We start from the raw sequence: 21,917 nt of genomic DNA on the forward strand, positions 1-21,917 counted from the left end.
GGTCAATGTTGATCCCTTGGATGTTGATGGTGGGATTCGATCCCAACTACAGGTGCTGTCTCTACGGAGTTTGCACGTTCTCCCCATGACTGCATGGGCTTTCTCCCACACTCCAAAGACCTACAGGTTTATAAATAAAAATGTAAATTGTCCCTAGTGTGTGTAGGATAGTGTTAATATGCGGGGATTGCTGGTTGGCGTGGACTCGGTGGGCCGAGGGCCTGTTTCCCCACTGTATCTTTAAACTAAACTAAACCACTGTGCATATGTATGGAGCTCCATGGTACAACCTACCATTGTGCACCAGTGGAAGTACTGATTTATTTTAACAATAATTTAAGCATAAACATAATAACATAGAAATGCTTTACTGTGTGAATTTGGAAACCATTTTGTTTAAGCACGGACTAAACGTGGCAGGGCATGAATCATTGTTCAGCAGACCACTAGCAGAAGCAAGGCTCAAGCAATTAAACTCTTTTTCTCTGAGATAAGGAAACTGAGAAACTACTAATATCGTAAATGCTTTAGGTTTTGGATGGCGAGCTATAGTAAGAGAATTAAGGGTGTGAGCTGCCTGAAAATATACTTGAAGCAACCACTTTTGAAAAGACTGACGGTGAGGAGAGAGGCAATAAAATCCCCCTCGGGTTCCATCTAAACCTACCCTTTTCTTAACTTTAAATCTTTAGGTTTAGGTATATTAATGTCTTGTTTACTGAGGTACAGTGAAAAGCTTTGTTCTGCATGCTATCAAAACAGATCAGATAATACTACACATAAATACAATCAAGTCAAACTCAAGTACAATGGGTAGAGCAAAGGGGAAGATACAGAGTGCAGAATACAGTTCTCAGCATTGTAGCGCATCAGTTCCAGAGACAAAGTCCAATGTCCGCAATGGGGTAGAGGTGAATCAGATAGTACCCTAGCTGATGAAAGGAGCATTCAGAAGCCTGATAACAGAGGGGAAGAAGCTGTTCCTGAGTCTGTTGCTGCACGCTTTCAAGCTCGTGTACCTTTTGCCGTGCGGTGGAGAGGTAACATGGCGGATGCAGAGTGCACGGACTGACTCCACCTGGGGCAAGCAGAGAACGTTCCCTCATACACCAGAGGGTCTTGTGGAGTGAGTTCCAAAGAGCATGCCCAAGATAGTTGAAGGAAAACAAAATAAAACTGCTGATGGTGGAAATCTGTAATAAAAAGAGAAAATGCAGTATGGTTCTGACAAAGGGTCCACAAACTGAAATGTGAACAGTCTCTCTTTCTACAGATGCTGCTTAATCTGCCAAGTGTTTCCAGCTTTTTCACTCAAGAAAGAAAGAGGTTGTGGAGGTTTTGTGGGGCAAAACATTTTTATACAGATTTTATGATAATAGGTTCAATGCATTGACAGAAGGGGAGACACTAGCAATTGTTAAGGGGAGCGGTGCAGTAAGTGGAATTTTGGATAAATTGAAAGGTGCTCATTTTAAAAGTGGGCTCATTTTAAAATTTCACATTTTCTTTGTTTGAACCAGATTTTAAAATAGTACGCTGCTAAATAAATAGTTGCTAAGATAATAAAAAGCACAGTTGTAATGAGACGTTAAAGCTAGTGATACTATCTCCTTGACATTGAGAATGTAAAATATCTAGTGCCGTGTACTGGAAGAGTATGGAGTCTTGTCAATGTTCTAGCCTTTATTTTCTCGACCCCCAAAAGCATATTAACTGATCATTTAGCTCATTTACTGTTTGTAGAATCTTTCTGTGCATCAATTAGCAACTATATTTGCTTTCATAGTAAATCTACTTAACAAGTACTTATTTGGGGATGAAGCACTTTAAGAAACATTTAGAGTATGGCAAGAGTGTAAATGCAAATGTTTATTTTTCCATACAATTTAGATGCTATCTGTAATAAAACAATAAGCACAGGAAATACTCAGCACCATTCACACTGATGAAAGGTCATTGATCTAAAATGTTAATTGTTGTATTTTCTCTCCACAAATATTGCACGACCTGCTGAATAGTTCTAACTTTATTTCATATCACCATTATATTATCGGGGGTGACTGTCTGACTTGGCAGTGGAATAGATACCAGTCAACTTGCCTTGTTACAAAATGCTTCTATCTGTGTAGTGAAGTAACATGTTAATGAGGGACCAAGGGTTGATTTTGTAATGCACAAGCTTCTTTAAAATGAGGTTCTGCATTATACGGTTACTTTTGGAATAGCAGTTAAAGATTCTATCAACAGCGTGATCTTGTACTATCAAACCTAGCTGTGAACATATTGTTTAAGAAGGAACTGCAGATGCTGGAAAATCGAAGGTAGAGAAAAATGCTGGAGAAACTCAGCGGGTGAGGCAGCATCTATGGAGCGAAGGAAATAGGCAACGTTTCGGGTCTGAAGAAGGGTTTCGACCCGAAACGTTGCCTATTTCCTTTGCTCCATAGATGCTGCCTCACCCGCTGAGTTTCTCCAGCATTTTTGTGTACCTGTGAACATATTGTATCTGGTGTGTTCGCTCAAATTGAACAATGCTGCTATAGTACAAATTCCAACAGTAGGATAAATATCCTGCTGATTATTTTTTTGGTGCGTAACCCAAACATCCTGATTCAAGCGGATTGTAATCTTGTGTAAATGTTGTGCGGGATCAGCTTTAACTATTTACATCAACCACTGATGGACTATAATCACATTAAAATGTGGAAAGAAGTTGTTCCCAGACTCCTTATGAGTACATCTCAATAGCTGACTTAAGATTGGCATTGATGAAAAGAGAAGAGTTTGATGCCAGTTACTACCCATTCACTTACAATGGGAACCACTGAAATACCAAATTAATTCCAGAAATGAGGTTGTCATGCTCCACGATGCTAGATCAGACGCTCACCTGTGCTTCACCTACTATTACTTACAGCTGCCAGGTGCTGAATAGCCACTTGTTGATTTGGCAAAGACAAGATCGTGAGGAAAATGGAGAATTCTAGTGCCTGCTAAATGTACATAATTTGCGCTTGTTTCACACAAAGTGGCATAAAATGGTAAAAACATTCAATGCGAGGTCAATTTTCTTTTTAAATAAGTGTTTTTGTATACATTCCAATGTCAATTTTATTCCATTTCCTTCTGTCTGATCTGGCATTGTGGACCTTGTGCTGGAGAACAAATTGGATCATTCTCTAATGTAATAAAAAGGATGATAAAATAACAACGTAATAAAAAATAAGCCTGAAGAAGGGTCCCGACTCGAAACGTCACTCATCTATTTTCTCCAGAGATGCTGCCTGACCCGCTGAGTTACTCCAGCACTTTATGCCTATCTTTGGATCATTCTTGAATCAAATCTGCCTTGGCTCATCTACCCACTGGATGAACCTATCGAGCCATTGAAGAGGTGGAGATGAGGCAGGGACTGCAGAGGTAAAAGAATGTAGATACATTCGTGCTGGTTTACAAAAAAAGACACAAAGTGCTGGAGTAACTCAGCGGGTCAGGCAGCATCTCTGGAGAACATGGATAGGTGACGTTTCACAGAGTGCTGGAGTAACTCAGCGGGTCAGGCAGCATCTGTGGAGAACATGGATAGGTGACGTTTCACAGAGTGCTGGAGTAACTCAGCGGGTCAGGCAGCATCTGTGGAGAACATGGATAGGTGACGTTTCACAGAGTGCTGGAGTAACTCAGCAGGTCAGGCAGCATCTCTGGAGAACATGGATAGGTGACGTTTTGGGTCAGGACCCTTCTTCAGAAGAGAGGTAAAAAAAATGTTTGCTATTTACATATAGAGCTAGTACATATGTTCTGCATCATTGAAGAAGTTTTGCTTGCCAGTAGATGGCACTCATGCTTTGCAAATGATCCATAGTAAACATTATCGAAAGTGCAGATAAAACATAGAACGGTACAGGACAAACACTGTTCCTTCAGCAGATGGCATCATTCAGTTACAAACCAAGAAAGTAATTTTACGTAGAAACATATTTAGAATCTAGAAAACAATCAATACAGTGATACATGCGCAGTTTGTTTAATGACTAACAAAAGGCGTTAATGCCTTACAAATTCTGGTCTTCATGTACTATTGATAGAGCAATTTGTTCTGAGGTTACAAACAAAAAATATTTTTGAGTTGAATCATTGTAACTCAAAAGTATGCGTGACATTGAGCAGACACCGTTTTGATGTAAATGAAAAGAGGAAGTGTGGCCATTTGGATTTGTATAATAATTACCTGTATACAATGGCTTGCAAAAGTATTCATACCCCTTGAACTTTTCCACATTTTGTCACGTTACAACCACAAACGTAAATGTATTTTATTGGGATTTTATGTGATAGACCAACACAAAGTGGCGCATAATTGTGAAGTGGAAGGAAAATGATACATGGTTTTCAAATTTTTTTACAAATAAAAAACTGAAAAGTGTGGCGTGCAAAAGTATTCAGCCCCCTTTACTCTGATACCCCTAAATAAAATCCAGTGCAACCAATTGCCTTCAGAAGTCACCTAATTAGTAAATAGAGTCCACTTGTGTGTAATCTAATCTCAGTATAAATACAGCTGTTCTGTGACGGCCTCAGAGGTTTGTTAGAGAACATTAGTGAACAAACAGCATCATGAAGCCCAATGAACACACCAGACAGGTCAGGGATAAAGTTGCGGAGAAGTTTAAAGTAGGGTTAGGTTATAAAAAAAATATCCCAAGCTTTGAACATCTCACGGAGCACTGTTCAATCCATCATCCGAAAATGGAAAGAGTATGGCACAACTGCAAACCTACCAAGACATGGCCGTCCACCTAAACTGACAGGCCGGGCTAACTCTGGAGGAGCTGCAGAGATCCACAGCTCAGGTGGGAGAATCTGTCTACAGGACAACTATTAGTCGTGCACTCCACAAATAAGGCCTTTATGGAAGAGTGGCAAGAAGAAAGCCATTGTTGAAAAAAAGCCATAAGAAGTCCCGTTTGCAGTTTGCCACAAGCCATGTGGGGGACACAGCAAACATGTGGAGGAAGGTGCTCTGGTCAGATGAGACCAAAATTGAAGTTTTTGGCCTAAATGCAAAACGCTATGTGTGGCGGAAAACTAAGACTGCACATCACCCTGAACACACCATCCCCACTGTGAAACATGGTGGTGGCAGCATCATGCTGTGGGGATGCTTTTCTTCAGCAGGGACAGGGAAGCTGGTCAGAGTTGATGGGAAGATGGATGGAGCCAAATACAGGGCAATCTTGGATGAAAACCTGTTCAAGAAGGAACTGCAGATGCTGGAAGTTCGAAGGTACACAAAAATGCTGGAGAAACTCAGCGGGTGCAGCAGCATCTATGGAGCGAAGGAAATAGGCGACGTTTCGGGCCGAAACCCTTCTTCAGTCTGAAGGGTTGATTAGGGTTAGGGTCTAAAAGATTTGGAGCTGATACCTGATTGGAAAGTTCAAATTTAGGATTGTAGGGAAGGATTGAGAGTTGACATTTTTCAGGCTGTTGATAAGAAAGTAGATAACGGGAAGACATTGATAAAAATCAAGGTGTGTCATTTGCTAATCATTTGAGAAAATATCAACTTAAAACACTTTGAATTGTCAGGAGGGATATGTTCCTAAAGGCTCTGTCCCACTTTCCCGAGTTACTCACGAATACTCCCGAGTTTTCCCCTTGATTCAAACTCGGAGAATGTCTGTAACGAGTCCGTAGCGAGTCCGTAGATATTTCGTAGCAGCTCGTAATGCCAGCCGTTAGTACTCGGGGCATCAGGTAAGTCGGGACCTTTTTTCAGCATGTTGATAAATGTCCACGAGAAAAAAATATAGCCCCGAGTACCTATGGCTGGCATCTCCGAGTTTGAATCAAGGGGAAAACTCGGGAGAATTCGTGAGTGACTTGGGAAAGTGGGACAGGGCCTTAAAGGGCATTAACTCCTCAAACTGAAGGCCTGCATCTTCCGTAAAGATTATTGCTTAAGTTAAGAGCACACAGGATTAGAGTTAGATGACAAAAAATGTTAACCCAAAGAGTGTTGAGCCTGTGGAATTCTCAACTCCAGAAAAAGTTGAAGTCAAATCATTAAATATATGCAGGAAGGAGTGAGATGCGTGTATCTTGGTTAAAGAGATGAATGGATACAGGAAGAGTGCTACAGGAACAGGCTATTGAATTTGGATGATCAGCCATAATTGTATTGAATGGTGGAGTCGGCTCAAAGGGCCAAATGGCCGACTGCTCTAATTTTCTATGTTTCTGATTTCAAAGCTGGCTGAGGCTCCAAAATGGAAGTCCATTTAAACTGATATTATTTGGACAGGTAAACCTGTTTGGGAAAGGAAGCATCTTGAGTTGGCTGATGAATGAAGTAAATCTAGGCAGATATAAATAATATACCTCGACAATGATATTCCTATCTGTCTTTTTAATTTGTATAATGTAATCTTTGGAGTGAGAGTTGGGGGAGGATTCATTAGCTGTAATGCAGATGTGGCATGGATACTCTGGCTAATCAGGAGAATAAGGAAAAATAATTGAACATTTAACCCCAGTTCACCTTTATTCAATGCCACAATTTTAACAAATTTGTACCATAAATTGCAACCAGCTATAAAACCAGTTTATCTTAATATTTTTTAAGTGGTGTCACAGCTCTAGCGTGTCACTTGTAACTTGTTTTTTTAACAAGTAATTCATACGCTGCCTGGATCTCAAGGAATTGTTGCTCCGCTTCATTTAAATTATGTTGGTTGTGGTCAGGGTGCCAGCGTTTCACCAGCTCTCTGTAACTTTTATTAATTTCTTCCAAAGTTGCTTCCCGGTGTAATCCCAGCACCTGAAGGAAATACAAGTCTTAATTTAGAAAGAATAACTCAGCAAGACCTGTATGCTGTTTTATCAATTTCACTGCATTTTTTACTATCACCTTGTATCCTCGCCAAAACCAGAAAGAACCAGATCTATCCGGGATTAAGAATTTATGTCACAATGAATTACATTCTTTGTCACTTTCTTCAAACAGTTTTCATCTGGGAAAACATCTGGATATCAGGCAGTTGATCTTACATCTTTTTCAGAAGACTAACTGGGAGAATAGCTGTTTCTGTAATGAACATCCATCTTTTTTGCAGGGCCATTGCAGAGAAAAACAAACGCTTCAGTTATACAGTAAAAGATTAATGATCTGGATGAGGGAATTGAATGCAACATCTCCAAGTTTGCGGATGACACGAAGCTGGGGGGCAGTGTTAGCTGTGAGGAGGATGCTAGGAGGCAGCAAGGTGTCTTGGATAGGCTGGGTGAGTGGGCAAATGCATGGCAGATGCAGTATAATGTGGATAAATGTGAGGTTATCCACTTTGGTGGCAAAAACAGGAAAGTAGACTTTTATCTGAATGGTGGCCGATTAGGAAAAGGGGAGATGCAACGAGACCTGGGTGTCATGGTACACCAGTCATTGAAAGTAGGAATGCAGGTGCAGCAGGCAGTGAAGAAAGCAAATGGTATGTTAACATTCATAGCAAAAGGATTTGAGTATAAGAGCAGGGAGGTTCTACTGCAGTTGTGCAGGGTCTTGGTGAGACCACACCTGGAGTATTGCGTACAGTTTTGGTCTCCTAATCTGAGGAAAGACATTCTTGCCATAGAGGGAGTACAGAGAAGGTTCACCAGACTGATTCCTGGGATGTCAGGACTTTCATATGAAGAAAGACTGGATAGACTCGGCTTGTACACGCTAGAATTTAGAAGATTGAGGGGGGATCTTATAGAAACTTACAAAATTCTTAAGGGGTTGGACAGGCTAGATGCAGGAAGATTATTCCCGATGTTGGGGAAGTCCAGAACTAGGGGTCACAGTTTAAGGATAAGAGGGAAGTCTTTTAGGACCGAGATGAGAAAATCATTTTTTACACACAGAGTGGTGAATCTGTGGAATTCTCTGCCACAGAAGGTAGTTGAGGCCAGTTCATTGGCTATATTTAAGAGGGAGTTAGATGTGGCCCTTGTGGCTAGAGGGATCAGGGGGTATGGAGAGAAGGCAGGTACAGGATACTGAGTTGGATGATCAGCCATGATCATATTGAATGGCGGTGCAGGCCCAAAGGGCCGAATGGCCTACTCCTGCACCTATTTTCTATGTTTCTAAGAGAACATTTAAAAAAAATGTTTAAAAAAATTACACCCCATTTTAAAAAAAATGAAACAAAAGGTTTGAATTGAAACATCATAAAATATGCCACAGGCTGTCAGACTCCCTAGGTTACCTGGGGAAACGAGGAACAACAATTCCTTCAATTATGCCCTCTCCACCATCACCACTCCCACCTCCTGTGATTCTTCTGTTTATCATCCACACTTCCCATTTACCATTCCCCACCTGCCCTGAAGTCAACCACATTTTCCCAATCCTTTTTGAGTGTCTACTTGAAGATATCTTACAACATCTACCTAATATTGCCATGGCCATCTTTAATGGAGATAACTATTTGCTTTCCTCAGATAACCAGCACCATAATAATGGGGCATAAGGTCCAATATACCTTAGTGAGCTTTAAACCCATCTCTTGTTCTAGATTGTTTTAGGTTATTTTTTTTGAAGGCATTGAGAATGCTTGGGTAAAATAAAGAGCAGATAGAGAGGTGGAGGAGGACACGGCAGTCTACATTAATCAACATTATTGGTTTGTTTATAATTACCTGATACGCTAATCTTTCTCGGTCAGTCTGTATGGCAGAGATGGATGCAAATATCTTTTCCCATTCCTGAGTGTTTCCATGGGCCAATCCAGTTCCACCGGTACACAGTTTCCATGAATGATATGGAAGAAGTAATATAGACTCAAGGAGACCACTAACCCATGGGAATATTCGGACTGAGTCCAGGATAAAGCTGATGGTGTCTGTGATATATGTAATTGTAACTGTGGTATTGTGGAATATACAATAGGAGATCGGCATTGTGAAAGCCAGCCAAGCTAAACCCAATCTGTAGAGCCGCGCACTTAAATTGTCTGCTGTGTCGTTTGGAGTCTTGTAGTGACGGTGTTGCGTGGAGACAACGCTAGCAACAATACTGATGGGTACTGTCGCAATGGGTCTTCCAAAGAATATGATAGATGTAACAAAGGAGCCCGACATTGTTGCCTTTATATTGGAGGTTTCCTCACCAACATTAGCTACAAGATGAACACCCAGTGTGATTGCAAGTGGCAGAACCATGATGTAGAAACCACTCAATGGTGATAGACTTAAGAGAGTAATGATACCAAAATAAACCCCAACTACAAATTTGCCAAGAGGACGGATAATTTTCATTGATGGTTGTGGGTCTCTTTTCCTTTGAATCTTTTGGTAGCGAATGTTTGCATTTTGCACGTATTTTGGCAATTGCCAAAATTCCCGAATCCATCCAATCCCAAATCCACCAAATGTCACCATCCACAGTAAGGCATGGCTATCTCTCCCAAGGTAGATGTGATGGATACCTAAAGGTCCACCCAGTGCCCAAAGAACGTATGTGATCAGTAAACCTTTGACCATTTCCACAGTCTAAACCTGCAAATATTGAAACTTGCTGGTTAGCCAGGATTAGGAAGACTCTGCTTAATACGTTAAGAGGTCAGTGCAAGATTTGACAGATCATTCCATATCATTAATTGGATTCTTGATTGAAACATGTCCTTCATCTAGATTTTCATTTTATGCGTTCTGCAGAAAGACAAAATGAATAACATTAAGAACTTGCCAATGAAGTTATGGTGAAGTCTCTATGTCTGCACTCTGGATAGAAGCAATGTTCATTTTGTATTTGGTTACAGGTTCATGTGTACCTGAATGGAGAGATGAAGAAGGGTCTCGACCCGAAACATCACCCATCCCTTCTCTCCAGAGATGCTGCCTGTCCCGCTGAGTTACTCCAGCATTTTGTGTCTATCTTCGGAGGGATCCTAGTCTGTGTGGATGGAAAAATCTCTCCAAGTTCCATCGATTTAGGGTGTCTTGTTAATCATCAGCTGTGTTCTGTGTTCTGCAGACTACCTTGGTTATGTGTTAGATTATTCGATTGGTTCTGAACTTCAATGGCCAGAGCTCTCCAATGTCAGGGATCTCATTTGCTTTGCGCATCAATCCTTCCCCTAATTCTTAGTTCGTTCAGAAAGTTGTTATATGTGACTTTGATCCCACTAAAGGCACAATCATGTCTGACAACATATAAACATAGAAACATAGAAAATAGGTGCAGGAGTAGGCCATTCGGCCCTTCGAGCCTGCACCGCCATTCAATATGATCATGGCTGATCATCCAACTCAGTATCCTGTACCTGCCTTCTCTCCATACCCCCTGATCCCTTTAGCCACAAGGGCCACATCTAACTCCCTCTTAAATATAGCCAATGAACTGGCTTCAACTACCTTCTGTGGCAGAGAATTCCACAGAATTCCACAAGCACAATGACCACACAGTATTCACAAAGTGTGCAAGTACATTGCCATATTCCACCACATATCAGTGTGGACATGGATACCACTAGTTGGAGACATGATGCAAGAGTTTTCTCAGTAAAATCTAAAGATAAGCATATATTTGCCACAATGTATTACACAGTATAAAATTCCACTGCTTTGCTGAAGCATGCAGATTTATATGGTTTTCAATACATATTAGTAATGCTAAATTATTAAAAATGGAACTAGTCATAATATTAATACTTTGTGCCAACTTATTGCAAACTATATATTCCTACTTACAAGCACACAGGTTTTAAACATTACATTCCCAAACACGTTTGATTTGGGTAGGCCCTTGAAAATGGGTGGATCCCAATTTAAGAGGAATCAATTTTGCCTCTTCAATTAAAACTTAGTCTATCATTTATATAAAAATGTCACCTTAAGTATTTAACAGTTTTTTGTCTTAAGAGTCCAATGTTGTTAAAAGGGGAATCAGGCAACTTTGAAATAAGAGATATTTTGGAACAAGCTTACCAGACAATGTTGTGTAGTGTCTGTTTAAACCGATGGGACTTTTGCCCTCTGAGGCCTAACCCTATGTTGACTCAGAGCACTTCACTATTGCGTAAAATTAGAATAAACTAATGTAGCAACTTACTTCAGTAATAGGGTAGAATATTAACTCACCAGGTGCTAACACGAAAGGCACTATACAGGTGAATGAATAAAGTCAATCTTAATGATAACTCTAATCAGTGTGAACCTTGACTCAAGTTAGAATGTAGATCAATCCCGGGTTAACCATTGAAGAGATTTCAGTTTCAATGAAGTATGCTTTAAGTATAAATTGTTTTAGCACTAGGTCAAACATTGGCATAAACATTTAATGCTAGGAGTTGAGTCGTAGATCATTGTCTTCCTTAATAACCCGACCTAATCACTTAACTGCAAGGAACTGTTCTGTTGTGTCCAATTCCCATTCTTATCCTCCGGCCAGCTACCAACTCTTCTAGTTTGAATAGAAGACTGAAGTGTGCCATTTAAATGTGTTCCAGCAGTTAAAACTTCCCTCCATCCAATGTTTGCCATGTTGTATTGTTTGCCATATGCTTCACCTGTTCAAAATCAAGGGCTAGAGTGCTACCTCTTCCCCAATTCTGGGGCCTTGATTATATTGAAACAATAGCTACATTTAGTAACATTCCATTATTATTTTTCTTTTTAATTTTACTTTGTAATTGTAACCTTGATATATAGAAAGAGATAAATTATCAATGGTGATTGGAAGATCATTTTCGCATTTTCCCAATTTTCATTTCAGAATGAATAAACTGGAAGAGAGCAAGGGCTCCACGGACACTGTGAACACTGTGCAGCATGATCTGAAAGAGGTGGGAGCGAGATCAGTATAAATAAATCAGTAACACGGTCAGAAATCAATTCATGTTTTTGAGGTGTGGGTGCCAAACGTTCCATTTTTGATGTTGAATCCCATGAAAGAAGACTGGGGTGGAATGGGAGCTAAAATGCTACAGACCACTTCTGTGACCGACGTTCCCCCAAGCTTGCACTGAAGTCCTGTAACATAACCTCTTGTATATTTGAAGAGTTTGGGTGATAAATGCTTCCTGATGCTTTTCTCCTGCTATTGACGCCATTCATGATCTCCTACCACTGGCATTTCATCACGGACTTGAATAGCTTCCTGGGCCCTGTGGTGGAGAGAAACACACGCTGGCATAACTTCCATTAAGCCTCCCAAAGCTTTGGAATGGCTTCCCGTTGTGGTTGGATGCAGTGGTCACCTTCCCTTGAAGAGATTCACACATGGGTTTATCAGTGCAAGCTATGAAATTACGCATTGAAAATCAGCATTAATACTGTTATTAGCATGGTTGCTACTGGTTTAATCAATGATGAGGAGGCCGGGGGAGCATGGGTTTTAAATGAGATCTCTACCAGATGAAACTAGTGCAGGTTAATTTCTATTGTGGTTCCAGCACAATTTAATTTCCCAAATTCTTCTGGGGAGAAATGCTCTAATTGTGAGACCTGGCTGTGTGCAAGGTAATTGTTGTTTCCTATATTACAACAATGACTTCATTGGATTTAAAGTACTTTGTGATATCTTAAGGTCATGAAAGGTCCATTTTAAATAGAATGATTTCATTATACTCAAAAAAATATCTTGTAGTCTGTTCTCTATTGAAAATAGACATGATTGGTGCACAGATGATCAGGGAAGCTTGGTAGAAACTTCCCATGTCTCATTAAAACGGAAAGAAATTTGATTGAATTCCAAACAGTCAAAGTTTAAATTGTGACAGTAACCAATGTTTTGAAATCAAGCTATTGATTTTTGTTTTGATCATACTTGAAGTTATAATAGTCCAGTTTAAATGCTCTTGAAATTAATCTTGACGGCTTGAGAAGGAGCAAGAGCCTGATTCAAATCAGTACAGCCGCATACAGGCAATTGGGTTTTAAATGCAATTAGCTTACATTATATCAATTAACTGAATGCAAACAACATTCCACAATTAATTAACACTAATTTATTAGAATGAAAATTTTCAATTGAGATTGACAGATACTGCAACCTATCTGTGCTTGCATAAAGTCTGTTATCCAGTTGTCAAGATGGAAGCATTGCAAGTGTGTGCACCAATCGGCACTTAAATTTAATTCCTTCAAGATGCCTGTACACTATGTCCTTTAGTAGCTTGACACCCTGTTTTACTTATATTATTTTAATAAATGTTCAATATCTGATTTCAAGGAACTTCTAATGGTCTTTTGGATCTGTACAATTAATTCCTTAGGGGGCGTGGATCAAGAATTATTAGAGTCATAGAGTGATACAGTGTGGAAACAGGCCCTTCGGCCCAACTTGCACACACTGGCTCTCATGTCCCAGAGACTGTGTGCATCTACCTGATCTATTCCTCTCATGATTTTATCTGTACACAGACAACACCCGTAATCGGGATCGAACCCGGGTCTCCGGCGCTGCATTCGCTGTAAGGAAGCAACTCTACCGCTGCGCCACCGCGATTGCCCGTCACGATTATATAGACTACAATCAGGCAACATGGCAATGTTTCTTGGAAGGATTTCCCAGACTCCAATCTCCATCAAGTAGAATGATAAGGACAGCAAATCCATCTTGTCCTATTCTCTCACTGTCACTTCTCCTGCCTGCCTCAGCCTTGCCCTTCATTGTCAAAACCCTGAAACTCTCTACCTCGTAGTTGTGTGAGGTCTTTCACCACACTTGTGGTGTTTGAAAACACGCGAGTACAGGAGCAAGAGTAGACCATCAGGCTCTTCTAGTCTGCTCCACCATTTAATATGATCGTGGCTGATCTATGGTGGCCTCAGCTCCTTTTCTGTGCCAATTTGCCCTACCCTCCTTGATTTATCAAATATTTATCCACCTCCACTTTAAATGCTTTTAACGATCCAGCTCCCATCACCCGCCTGGGAAGGCCAACCATCACCTTCCCGGGGAAACTGAACACACAGTACAAACTGACCTTTACAGCAATGGCCACATCCCAAACATTTATTCTGAAAATCTTAACAAAGCTTTAGAAGAATTTTAACCTTCCTCATTTGTTAAAATACAGTAATACTGCTGATTGTCTTACGCCAAGGGGAATGAATTAAGCCAATTCAGTTCAATTAAGCCAATTCAGTTCGCCCAAACACTAATGTCATGCTCTTTCTGCAGCTCTCAAACCTTGACAACTCTTATAAAATGTAGATTGAATGCTGCTGCTGTCTCCGTATAAAAAATTAATAGCACCGAAAATGCCAGCAATTGGAATATTTCAAAATTATACAGTCATGAAGATATGTTAGTTTGCTGTGTTTACACAAGCTTCACTGTGTTATTTCAATAATTTACATAGATTACTGAAGGTCAGACAGCGAAATACAATCCAATTTGTACTAATTCATTATTAAACAAAGCAATCTACCGACACTGAGAGGGATTGGCAAAGATTTATCCTTCCGATTGCTTATTATAAAGTGGAAATATATTCCAGTATTTTGGGCACATAGCATGTGATTTTAATGAAGTGATGTTGGGCTTCGTTACAAGATTAGAAAGTGATAGATTTTAGAAAATATTTTAGAAATGATGTGAAAAACTTTAGCAGGGAAACAGTAATGAATAAAAACACTTTGCATTCCTTCCCTTCGGTGTGGATATGAGGCGTGAGGCCTTTCGCTTATGTTGAAGAGGATCAATTGTTGTTATCTTTTAATAATAATGCAGCTTTGTAATATGCTTTCAATGGTAGTTTTAAATAATTGTTGGATTTATCTAGTGCAAGTGTTGTCAACACTAGGGAGGAATTACGAATGACATTTAAGATCTGCGGAGCTTGAAAATCCTTTTAAAAAGATGAGGGCTAGAAATGCCTGTGAGCAACGTAAGCTTATGAATTGCTAACTTGCTTGTGTCAAATTCCTCTAACTGCTCTTCCAACTGATTTGTATAAAATATATACAATTTGGAAAAACAAGGCGTTGGATTATATTTTCTGGCATGAAAGAATGGAAAGGTGTAGGGTAGGAATCAGGAAATTAAACTTTTTTAAAAAACTGCTACTAATTCTTTTATTTAACAGGCAAGAAAGCCTGGGGGCAAAATTTGATAGTGTGTGAAAATGAGCGTGGCAATTTCAACAACTGATTCTGAGTGATGGGTTCTGATGAACGGTTATGGAACTGAAATGGTGCCCTGGTTTCTCTTTCCACAGATGCTGTGGCATTTAAGGTAACAGGTAGAAGGATTATAGAGCAGCTGGGGAAATGTTTTTCAGCCTATGTGGGGAGAGGTGGCATGTGGCAAGGGGTAGGGGCATCTGGTACTCACTACCTGAAGTGGTGATGAAGGCAGAAACTCTGTATTTGATGCAGAATGGATCAAGCAGAACCTGTACATCAAGTTCAAGTTCAAGTTCAGGTTTAGTTTTTAGTTTACTTTAAAGATTCAGCGCAGAAATAGGCCCTTCGGTCCACCGAGTCCACGCCGACCAGCGATCCCCGCACATTAACACACACCAGGGACAATTTACATTTATGCCAAGCCAATTAATCTACAAACCTGTACGACTTTGGAGAGTAGGAGGAAGCCAATGTTCTCGGAGAAAACCCACGCGGTCACGGGGAGAACATGCAAACTCCGTACAGACGGTTTATATTGTCATATGCTCGAGTATGATGAGGTATAGGTACAACAAAAAATCTTGTTTGCAGCAGCATCACAGACACTTGGAGCCCAAACATATAGGTCACTAAAATTGGCAACACAGGTAGATAGGGTGGTAAAGAAGGCAAATGGTATGCTTGCCTTCATTGCTAGGGGCATTGAATATAATAGTCAGGAAGCCAAGCCAATTAACCTACAAACCTGTGCGTCTTTGGAGTGTGGGAGGAATCCAGAGATCGCGGAGAAAACCCACGTGGTCATGAGGAGAACGTACAAACTCAGCACCCGTAGCCGGGATCAAACCTGGGAATCCAGTGCTGCAAGAGCTGTAAAGCAGCAACTCTACCGCTGTACCACCATGCTGCCCTTTTGCTTCACGTTACCACCAGCTAAATGAAAGGAATAAGAAAGTCTGGCATGTTTATGCATTCTATAAAAATTGCTGTCTACTTCAAAATAAATGGCAAACCTTTTTCAGACAATGACTTGCAGATTTACATTTTGATCTGGAATTAACATGATAATCTTATGGAGTGGAAGCAAAAGAAATCAAGTCTACTTAAGTAAGAAGGACAATATATTCTTTGAGTATTGAGTATAGGAGCAGGGAGGTTCTACTGCAGTTGTACAGGGTCTTGGTGAGACCACACCTGGAGTATTGCGTACAGTTTTGGTCTCCTAATCTGAGGAAAGACATTCTTGCCATAGAGGGAGTACAGAGAAGGTTCACCAGACTGATTCCTGGGATGTCAGGACTTTCATATGAAGAAAGACTGGATAGACTCGGCTTGTACTCGCTAGAATTTAGAAGATTGAGGGGGGATCTTATAGAAACGTACAAAATTCTTAAGGGGTTGGACAGGCTAGATGCAGGAAGATTGTTCCCGATGTTGGGGAAGTCCAGAACAAGGGGTCACAGTTTAAGGATAAGGGGGAAATCTTTTAGGACTGAGATGAGAAAAACATTTTTCACACAGAGAGTGGTGAATCTGTGGAATTCTCTGCCACAGAAGGTAGTTGAGGCCAGTTCATTGGCTATATTTAAGAGGGAGTTAGATGTGGCCCTTGTGGCTAAAGGGATCAGGGGGTATGGAGAGAAGGCAGGTACAGGATACTGAGTTGGATGATCAGCCATGATCATATTGAATGGTGGTGCTGGCTCGAAGGGCCAAATGGCCTACTCCTGCACCTATTTTCTATGTTTCTTTTGCATTTTAATCTGGAAGCTTCAGATTTGGACTGATAAGCCAAACAGCACATCGCACTGACAGCAGTGAGCTTCTATTTGGCTTATTTTTGTTGAGTCCATGACATGGTGCTATTGACGTGAAGACAAAGTTATCACATCCAGTTGTCACATGAATGAATTCTGCAACAAAGACATTACAACCTGTCATTAACTCTTCCATCCTAGATGGTATTCTTACATGCTGATTATCAGATTTAATATAAGAGAAGTTGGAATCAAATGCTTGAATAAAAGTTGCCTTAAAATTGTTTTTTTTGTTCAATTTGTTGGGGATTGTTATTTTTTGTAACCGTCGATTGTACATTTGGCTCGAAGAATTGGTCTCTCCTTCATGAGGGCTAAAGCTTCATTATGTTACAAATGCTACTACATTATAATAAAAACAGAATATTCTGGGAGAAACTGGAAATGTGTTGTTGATTAGAAGGACATGAATGTCCATGTCACTGAACTATTCTGATTGAAGGTCTCAGACCTAAAATGTTACTTTTCACAGTTGGTGTCTTATCTGATGAGTTTTTGGAGCATTTCCTGTCCTTATTTCAGATTTCCATTGTCAATAGCTTTTTGATTTTCACTTCAGTGAACATTTTTTGTTTAAAAATATTGCATTGAATTTCCTTTTATGTTCTTACAACCCAGTTTTCTGCACGATACATTGGCCACAAACATTAGAAAAATGTTTTTGCCTCTGATCACCAATCTTCGTTTCTGAGATGAGAGCCATGTTCAGAAAACAAATTATTTCCGTAGCCTGTACCTGACCCATGAGTCCTTTAAGCAAAGATCCCCACAGGGAGTGTTGGATTGGTAAATATTCTACCAACTTCAATGTTAGGGCAGCACAGTGGCGTAGCAGTAGAGCTACTGCCTCACAGCGCCAGAGTCCCGGGTTCGATCCTGACTACGGGTGCTGTTTGTACGGAGTTTGTACGTTCTCCCCATGACCTGCGTGGGTTTTCTCCAGGTGCACTGGTTTCCTCCCACACTCCAAAGACGTACAGGTTTGCAGGTTAATTGGCTTCTGTAAAAATTATTAATTGTTCCTACTGCGTCGGATAGTGTTAGTGCTAGCGGGGGTCGCTGGTCGGCACAGACCTGGTGGGCCAAAGGGCCTGTTTCCACACTGTATCTCTAAGCTAAGCTAAGTTATTCAATAGACAATAGACAAAAGGTGCAGGAGTAGGCCATTTGGCCCTTCGAGCCAGCACCGCCATTCAATGTGATCATGGCTGATCATCCACAATCAGTACCCATTCCTGCCTTCTCCCCATATCCCCTGACTCCGCTATATTTAAGACCCCCAATCAAGCTCTCTCTTTAAAGTATCCAGAGAACCGGCCTCCACCGCCCTCTGAGGCAGAGAATTCCACAGACTCACCACCCTCCGTGTGAAAAAGATGTATCCAAAGACTAGTATTAGTTTCCAATTTCTGTTTAGACAAAATAAATTAATAAATCTAACCGGTTTTAGACCAAATGCCAATTACCATGTTCCTCTTCCTTGCGTTCAGTTAGTTTTGATCATGCTTTGTGCAATGTCCACACAACTCTCTCCATCTTCAGTCCAGTTTCTGTGCGAATGGAACTAGCCATTTGCTTGATTAAATAAATCAAAATAATTCTATTTAAATGTCAGCTTGAATTTGTGTCTCGGTGGTAGATTTGACTAATTAGGGGCACGGCATTTGATGTGAAAAGAGTCTTAAACATGGCTGAGTAGAATTCATTCATAGGTACACAAAAATGCTGGAGAAACTCAGCGGGTGCAGCAGCATCTATGGAGCGAAGGAAATAGGCAACGTTTCGGGCCGAAACGTTGCCTATTTCCTTCGCTCCATAGATGCTGCTGCACCCGCTGAGTTTCTCCAGCATTTTTGTGTGCCTTCGATTTTCCAGCATCTGCAGTTCCTTCTTAAACAGAATTCATTCATAGCTTGCATAGTGTCCTAAATAGTGCTTTGTCTTTCGAGTCCATGCAATAAGATAGCAGTGATCTCCAAAGAATTCAAGTGTGCTGCTGATTTGTACTTATCTTGTTGTTTTGTTTACTGGTCTCTGTGTATCAGGTCCATCAGGAAACTAGCCCAAACCTGCACAACTGTTTTTTTCTGCTCTTGAACACCGTATCAGAACGTTAACAGGCTGATGTACTGAACCAAGCCAGTAAATAATTACTAGGTGAGTAAAGGAACTCTTTGTTCTGACAGCACATCTGACCCACGGAAAGGTGGGTTTCCACAGCCAGCAACTGCGTGACAATCAATCTTGTGAGTTAATGGTCGTGAGGACCACAGGTTGGATGTGACCAGAGTATTAAAGATAGCTGTGGTTCTAACCTTGGATTTTAAATCTTTGAACAAGTCCATGGCAAATCTGAAAAAGGAATAAAAAAACACTTTTTGGAATTTCTCAGAATCTCTAACACTGCCAGACTGTGTATTCGAAATGTACAGAAAGTAGTTTATCCAGACATTAAATGTTAGAGAAGCAAATTGCATAAACCTTGCTCAATGCCAAGACCCCATGATTACTCTTCACTGAATATCTTGAAGCAAAAATGGTGGGACCTGCCAGTCATGCAGGAAGGTTTGGGAGTCAATCAAATGTGACATCACATGAAATTGACATTCCCAGATGACACTTAAACCAAATGAATCACTTCACCCTCAGCCAGTTTGTCACAATTATTCAGCCGTCACGGCAGTCAATTGTTTTCTGAAAATATTCTTTAACAAACTCGGGGGCTGGAAGGGCTTTTAGTCTTTGACCTTGGGTGGTCCATTCAAGGATGAAATTACAGAACATAGAGGACTTGGGAGGGTAGGAAATGAGTGTTATGTGTTTCTGATATTGCTGGTAGGACGCAGTGACTTGGGTTCCTAGAAACCCCTTTACCGTGAAAATATAGTGAGGAACAAAAAGAAATGACAGTATAATATCTCAAGGATAGTTTATTCACAACCTCAGAACATCCCATAGCATTTCATAAGTTTATACGTTCACACGTGATAGGAGCAGAATTAGGCCATTTGGCTCATCGCCTACTCCACCATTCAATCATGGCTGATCTATCTCTCCCTCCTAACCCCATTCTCCTGCCTTCTCCCCATAACCCCTGACACCTGCACTAACAAATTCATGAAGAAGTACTTCAGAAGTCCAGTCGTTCTTACACTTCGGAATTTATCCAGAATAAGACTCCATAAACATGGAGTTTATGGAAATAAAGGGCAGTCACGGTGGCGCAGCGGTAGCGTTGCTGCCTTACAGCATCAGAGACCTGGGTAGATCCCGACTACTGGTGCTGTCTGTACGAAGTTTGTACGTTCTCCCCGTGACCTGCGTGGGTTTTCTCCGAGATCTTTGGTTTCAAGTTCAAGTTCAAGTGAGTTTATTGTCATGTGTCCCTGTATAGGACACTGAAATTCCTGCTTTGCTTCAGCACACAGAACATAGTAGGCATTTACTACAAAACAGATAAGTGTGTCCATATACCATGATATAAATATATACACACATGAATAAATAAACTGATAAAGTGCAAATAACAGAAAGTGGTTATTAATAATCAGAGTTTTGTCCGAGCCAGGTTTATTAGCCTGATGGCTGTGGGGAAGTAGCTATTCCTGAACCTGGTTGTTGCAGTCTTCAGGCTCCTGTACCTTCTACCTGAAGGTAGCAAGGAGATGAGTGTGTGGCCAGGATGGTGTGGGTTTTTGATAATCCTGCCAGCCTTTTTGAGGCAGCGACTGCGATAAATCCCCTCGATGGAAGGAAGGTCAGAGCCGATGATGGACTGGGCAGTGTTTACTACTTTTTGTAGTCTTTTCCTCTCCAGGGCGCTCAAATTGCCGAACCAAGCCACGATGCAACTGGTCAGCATGCTCTACTGTGCACCTGTAGAAGTTAGAGAGAGTCTTCCTTGACAAACCGACTCTCCGTAATCTTCGCAGGAAATAGAGGCGCTGATGAGCTTTCTTGATAATTGCATTAGTGTTCTCGGACTAGGAAAGATCTTCAGAGATGTGCACGCCCAGGAATTTGAAGCTCTTGACCCTTTAAGAAATAACACTCACATTCAACTGAATGGTTCTAACTCACAAGCACCTTAAAAACATCCTGAATGTACTTAACCATTTGCACTACTATATAACTGTATATAACTGTACAACACCGAATACCTCAGCTGCTATTGTTATCTATCTGTAATTTTTTTTAATATGTATATATTTTTACCTTTTCTTATATATTTAAAATTGTTCTTGTGAATCGCACCGTTGGATTGACTTTTAAATTTCGTTGTACCATGTGCAATGACAATAAAGAGATTCATTCATTCATTCATTTCAACCATCGACCCGTTGATATAAACGGGACTGTGGGTCCCCATCCTACTCCTTCCAAAGTCCACAATCAGTTACTTGGTTTCGCTGGTGTTGAGGGCCAGGTTATTGCGCTGGCACCATATGGACAGTTGCTCGATCTCCCTTCTATATTCTGACTCATCCCCATCAGTGATACGCCCCACAACAGTGGTGTCGTCAGCGAACTTGATGATGGAGTTCGCACTGTGACTGGCTACGCAGTCATGGGTATAGAGTGAGTACAGCAGGGGGCTGAGCACGCAGCCTTGAGGTGCTCCCGTGCTGATTGTTATCGAGGCTGACACATTTCCACCAATACGAACAGACTGGGCTGTGAATGAGGAAGTCGAGGATCCAATTGCAGAGGGATGCGCAGAGACCCAGTTCTGCGAGTTTGGTAACCAGCTTGGAGGGGATGATTGTGTTAAATGCCGAGCTGTAATCGATGAATAACAGCCTGACATATGAGTTTTTGTTGTCCAAGTGGTCCAGAGCGTAGTGGAGGGCCATGCGAGATCGCATCTGTTGTGGCGGTAAGCGAACTGCAGTGGGTCCAGGTTTTTGTCGAGGTAGGAGTTGATTTGCTCCATGATCAACCTCTCAAAGCACTTCATCACCACTGGCGTTAGTGCCACTG

The 21,917-nt window shown here is 40.9% G+C and overlaps 1 protein-coding gene and 1 long non-coding RNA gene across 2 annotated transcripts; one reads left to right on the top strand and one right to left on the bottom strand.

Moving 5' to 3' along the window:
- The first annotated feature begins 925 nt into the window (after positions 1-925).
- Positions 926-6,449, top strand: LOC116968804. The gene is made up of 3 exons (XR_004410534.1): positions 926-1,027; positions 5,701-5,703; positions 6,440-6,449. It is a non-coding gene; the product is annotated as an uncharacterized LOC116968804 (long non-coding RNA).
- A 72-nt stretch (positions 6,450-6,521) lies between these two features.
- dnajc22 (DnaJ heat shock protein family (Hsp40) member C22) lies at positions 6,522-11,024 on the bottom strand. The gene is made up of 3 exons (XM_033015693.1): positions 10,975-11,024; positions 8,686-9,696; positions 6,522-6,823 (listed from the first exon to the last, which is right to left on the bottom strand). Exons 2-3 carry the CDS (start codon positions 9,526-9,528, stop codon positions 6,650-6,652), a joined length of 1,017 nt encoding a protein of 338 aa, XP_032871584.1. The 5' UTR covers positions 9,529-9,696; positions 10,975-11,024; the 3' UTR covers positions 6,522-6,649.
- Between the last annotated feature and the right edge of the window lie 10,893 nt (positions 11,025-21,917).

Source organism: Amblyraja radiata, chromosome 46 (assembly GCF_010909765.2).
Source record: "Amblyraja radiata isolate CabotCenter1 chromosome 46, sAmbRad1.1.pri, whole genome shotgun sequence".
In the NCBI taxonomy this organism is placed as follows: Eukaryota; Metazoa; Chordata; class Chondrichthyes; order Rajiformes; family Rajidae; genus Amblyraja; species Amblyraja radiata.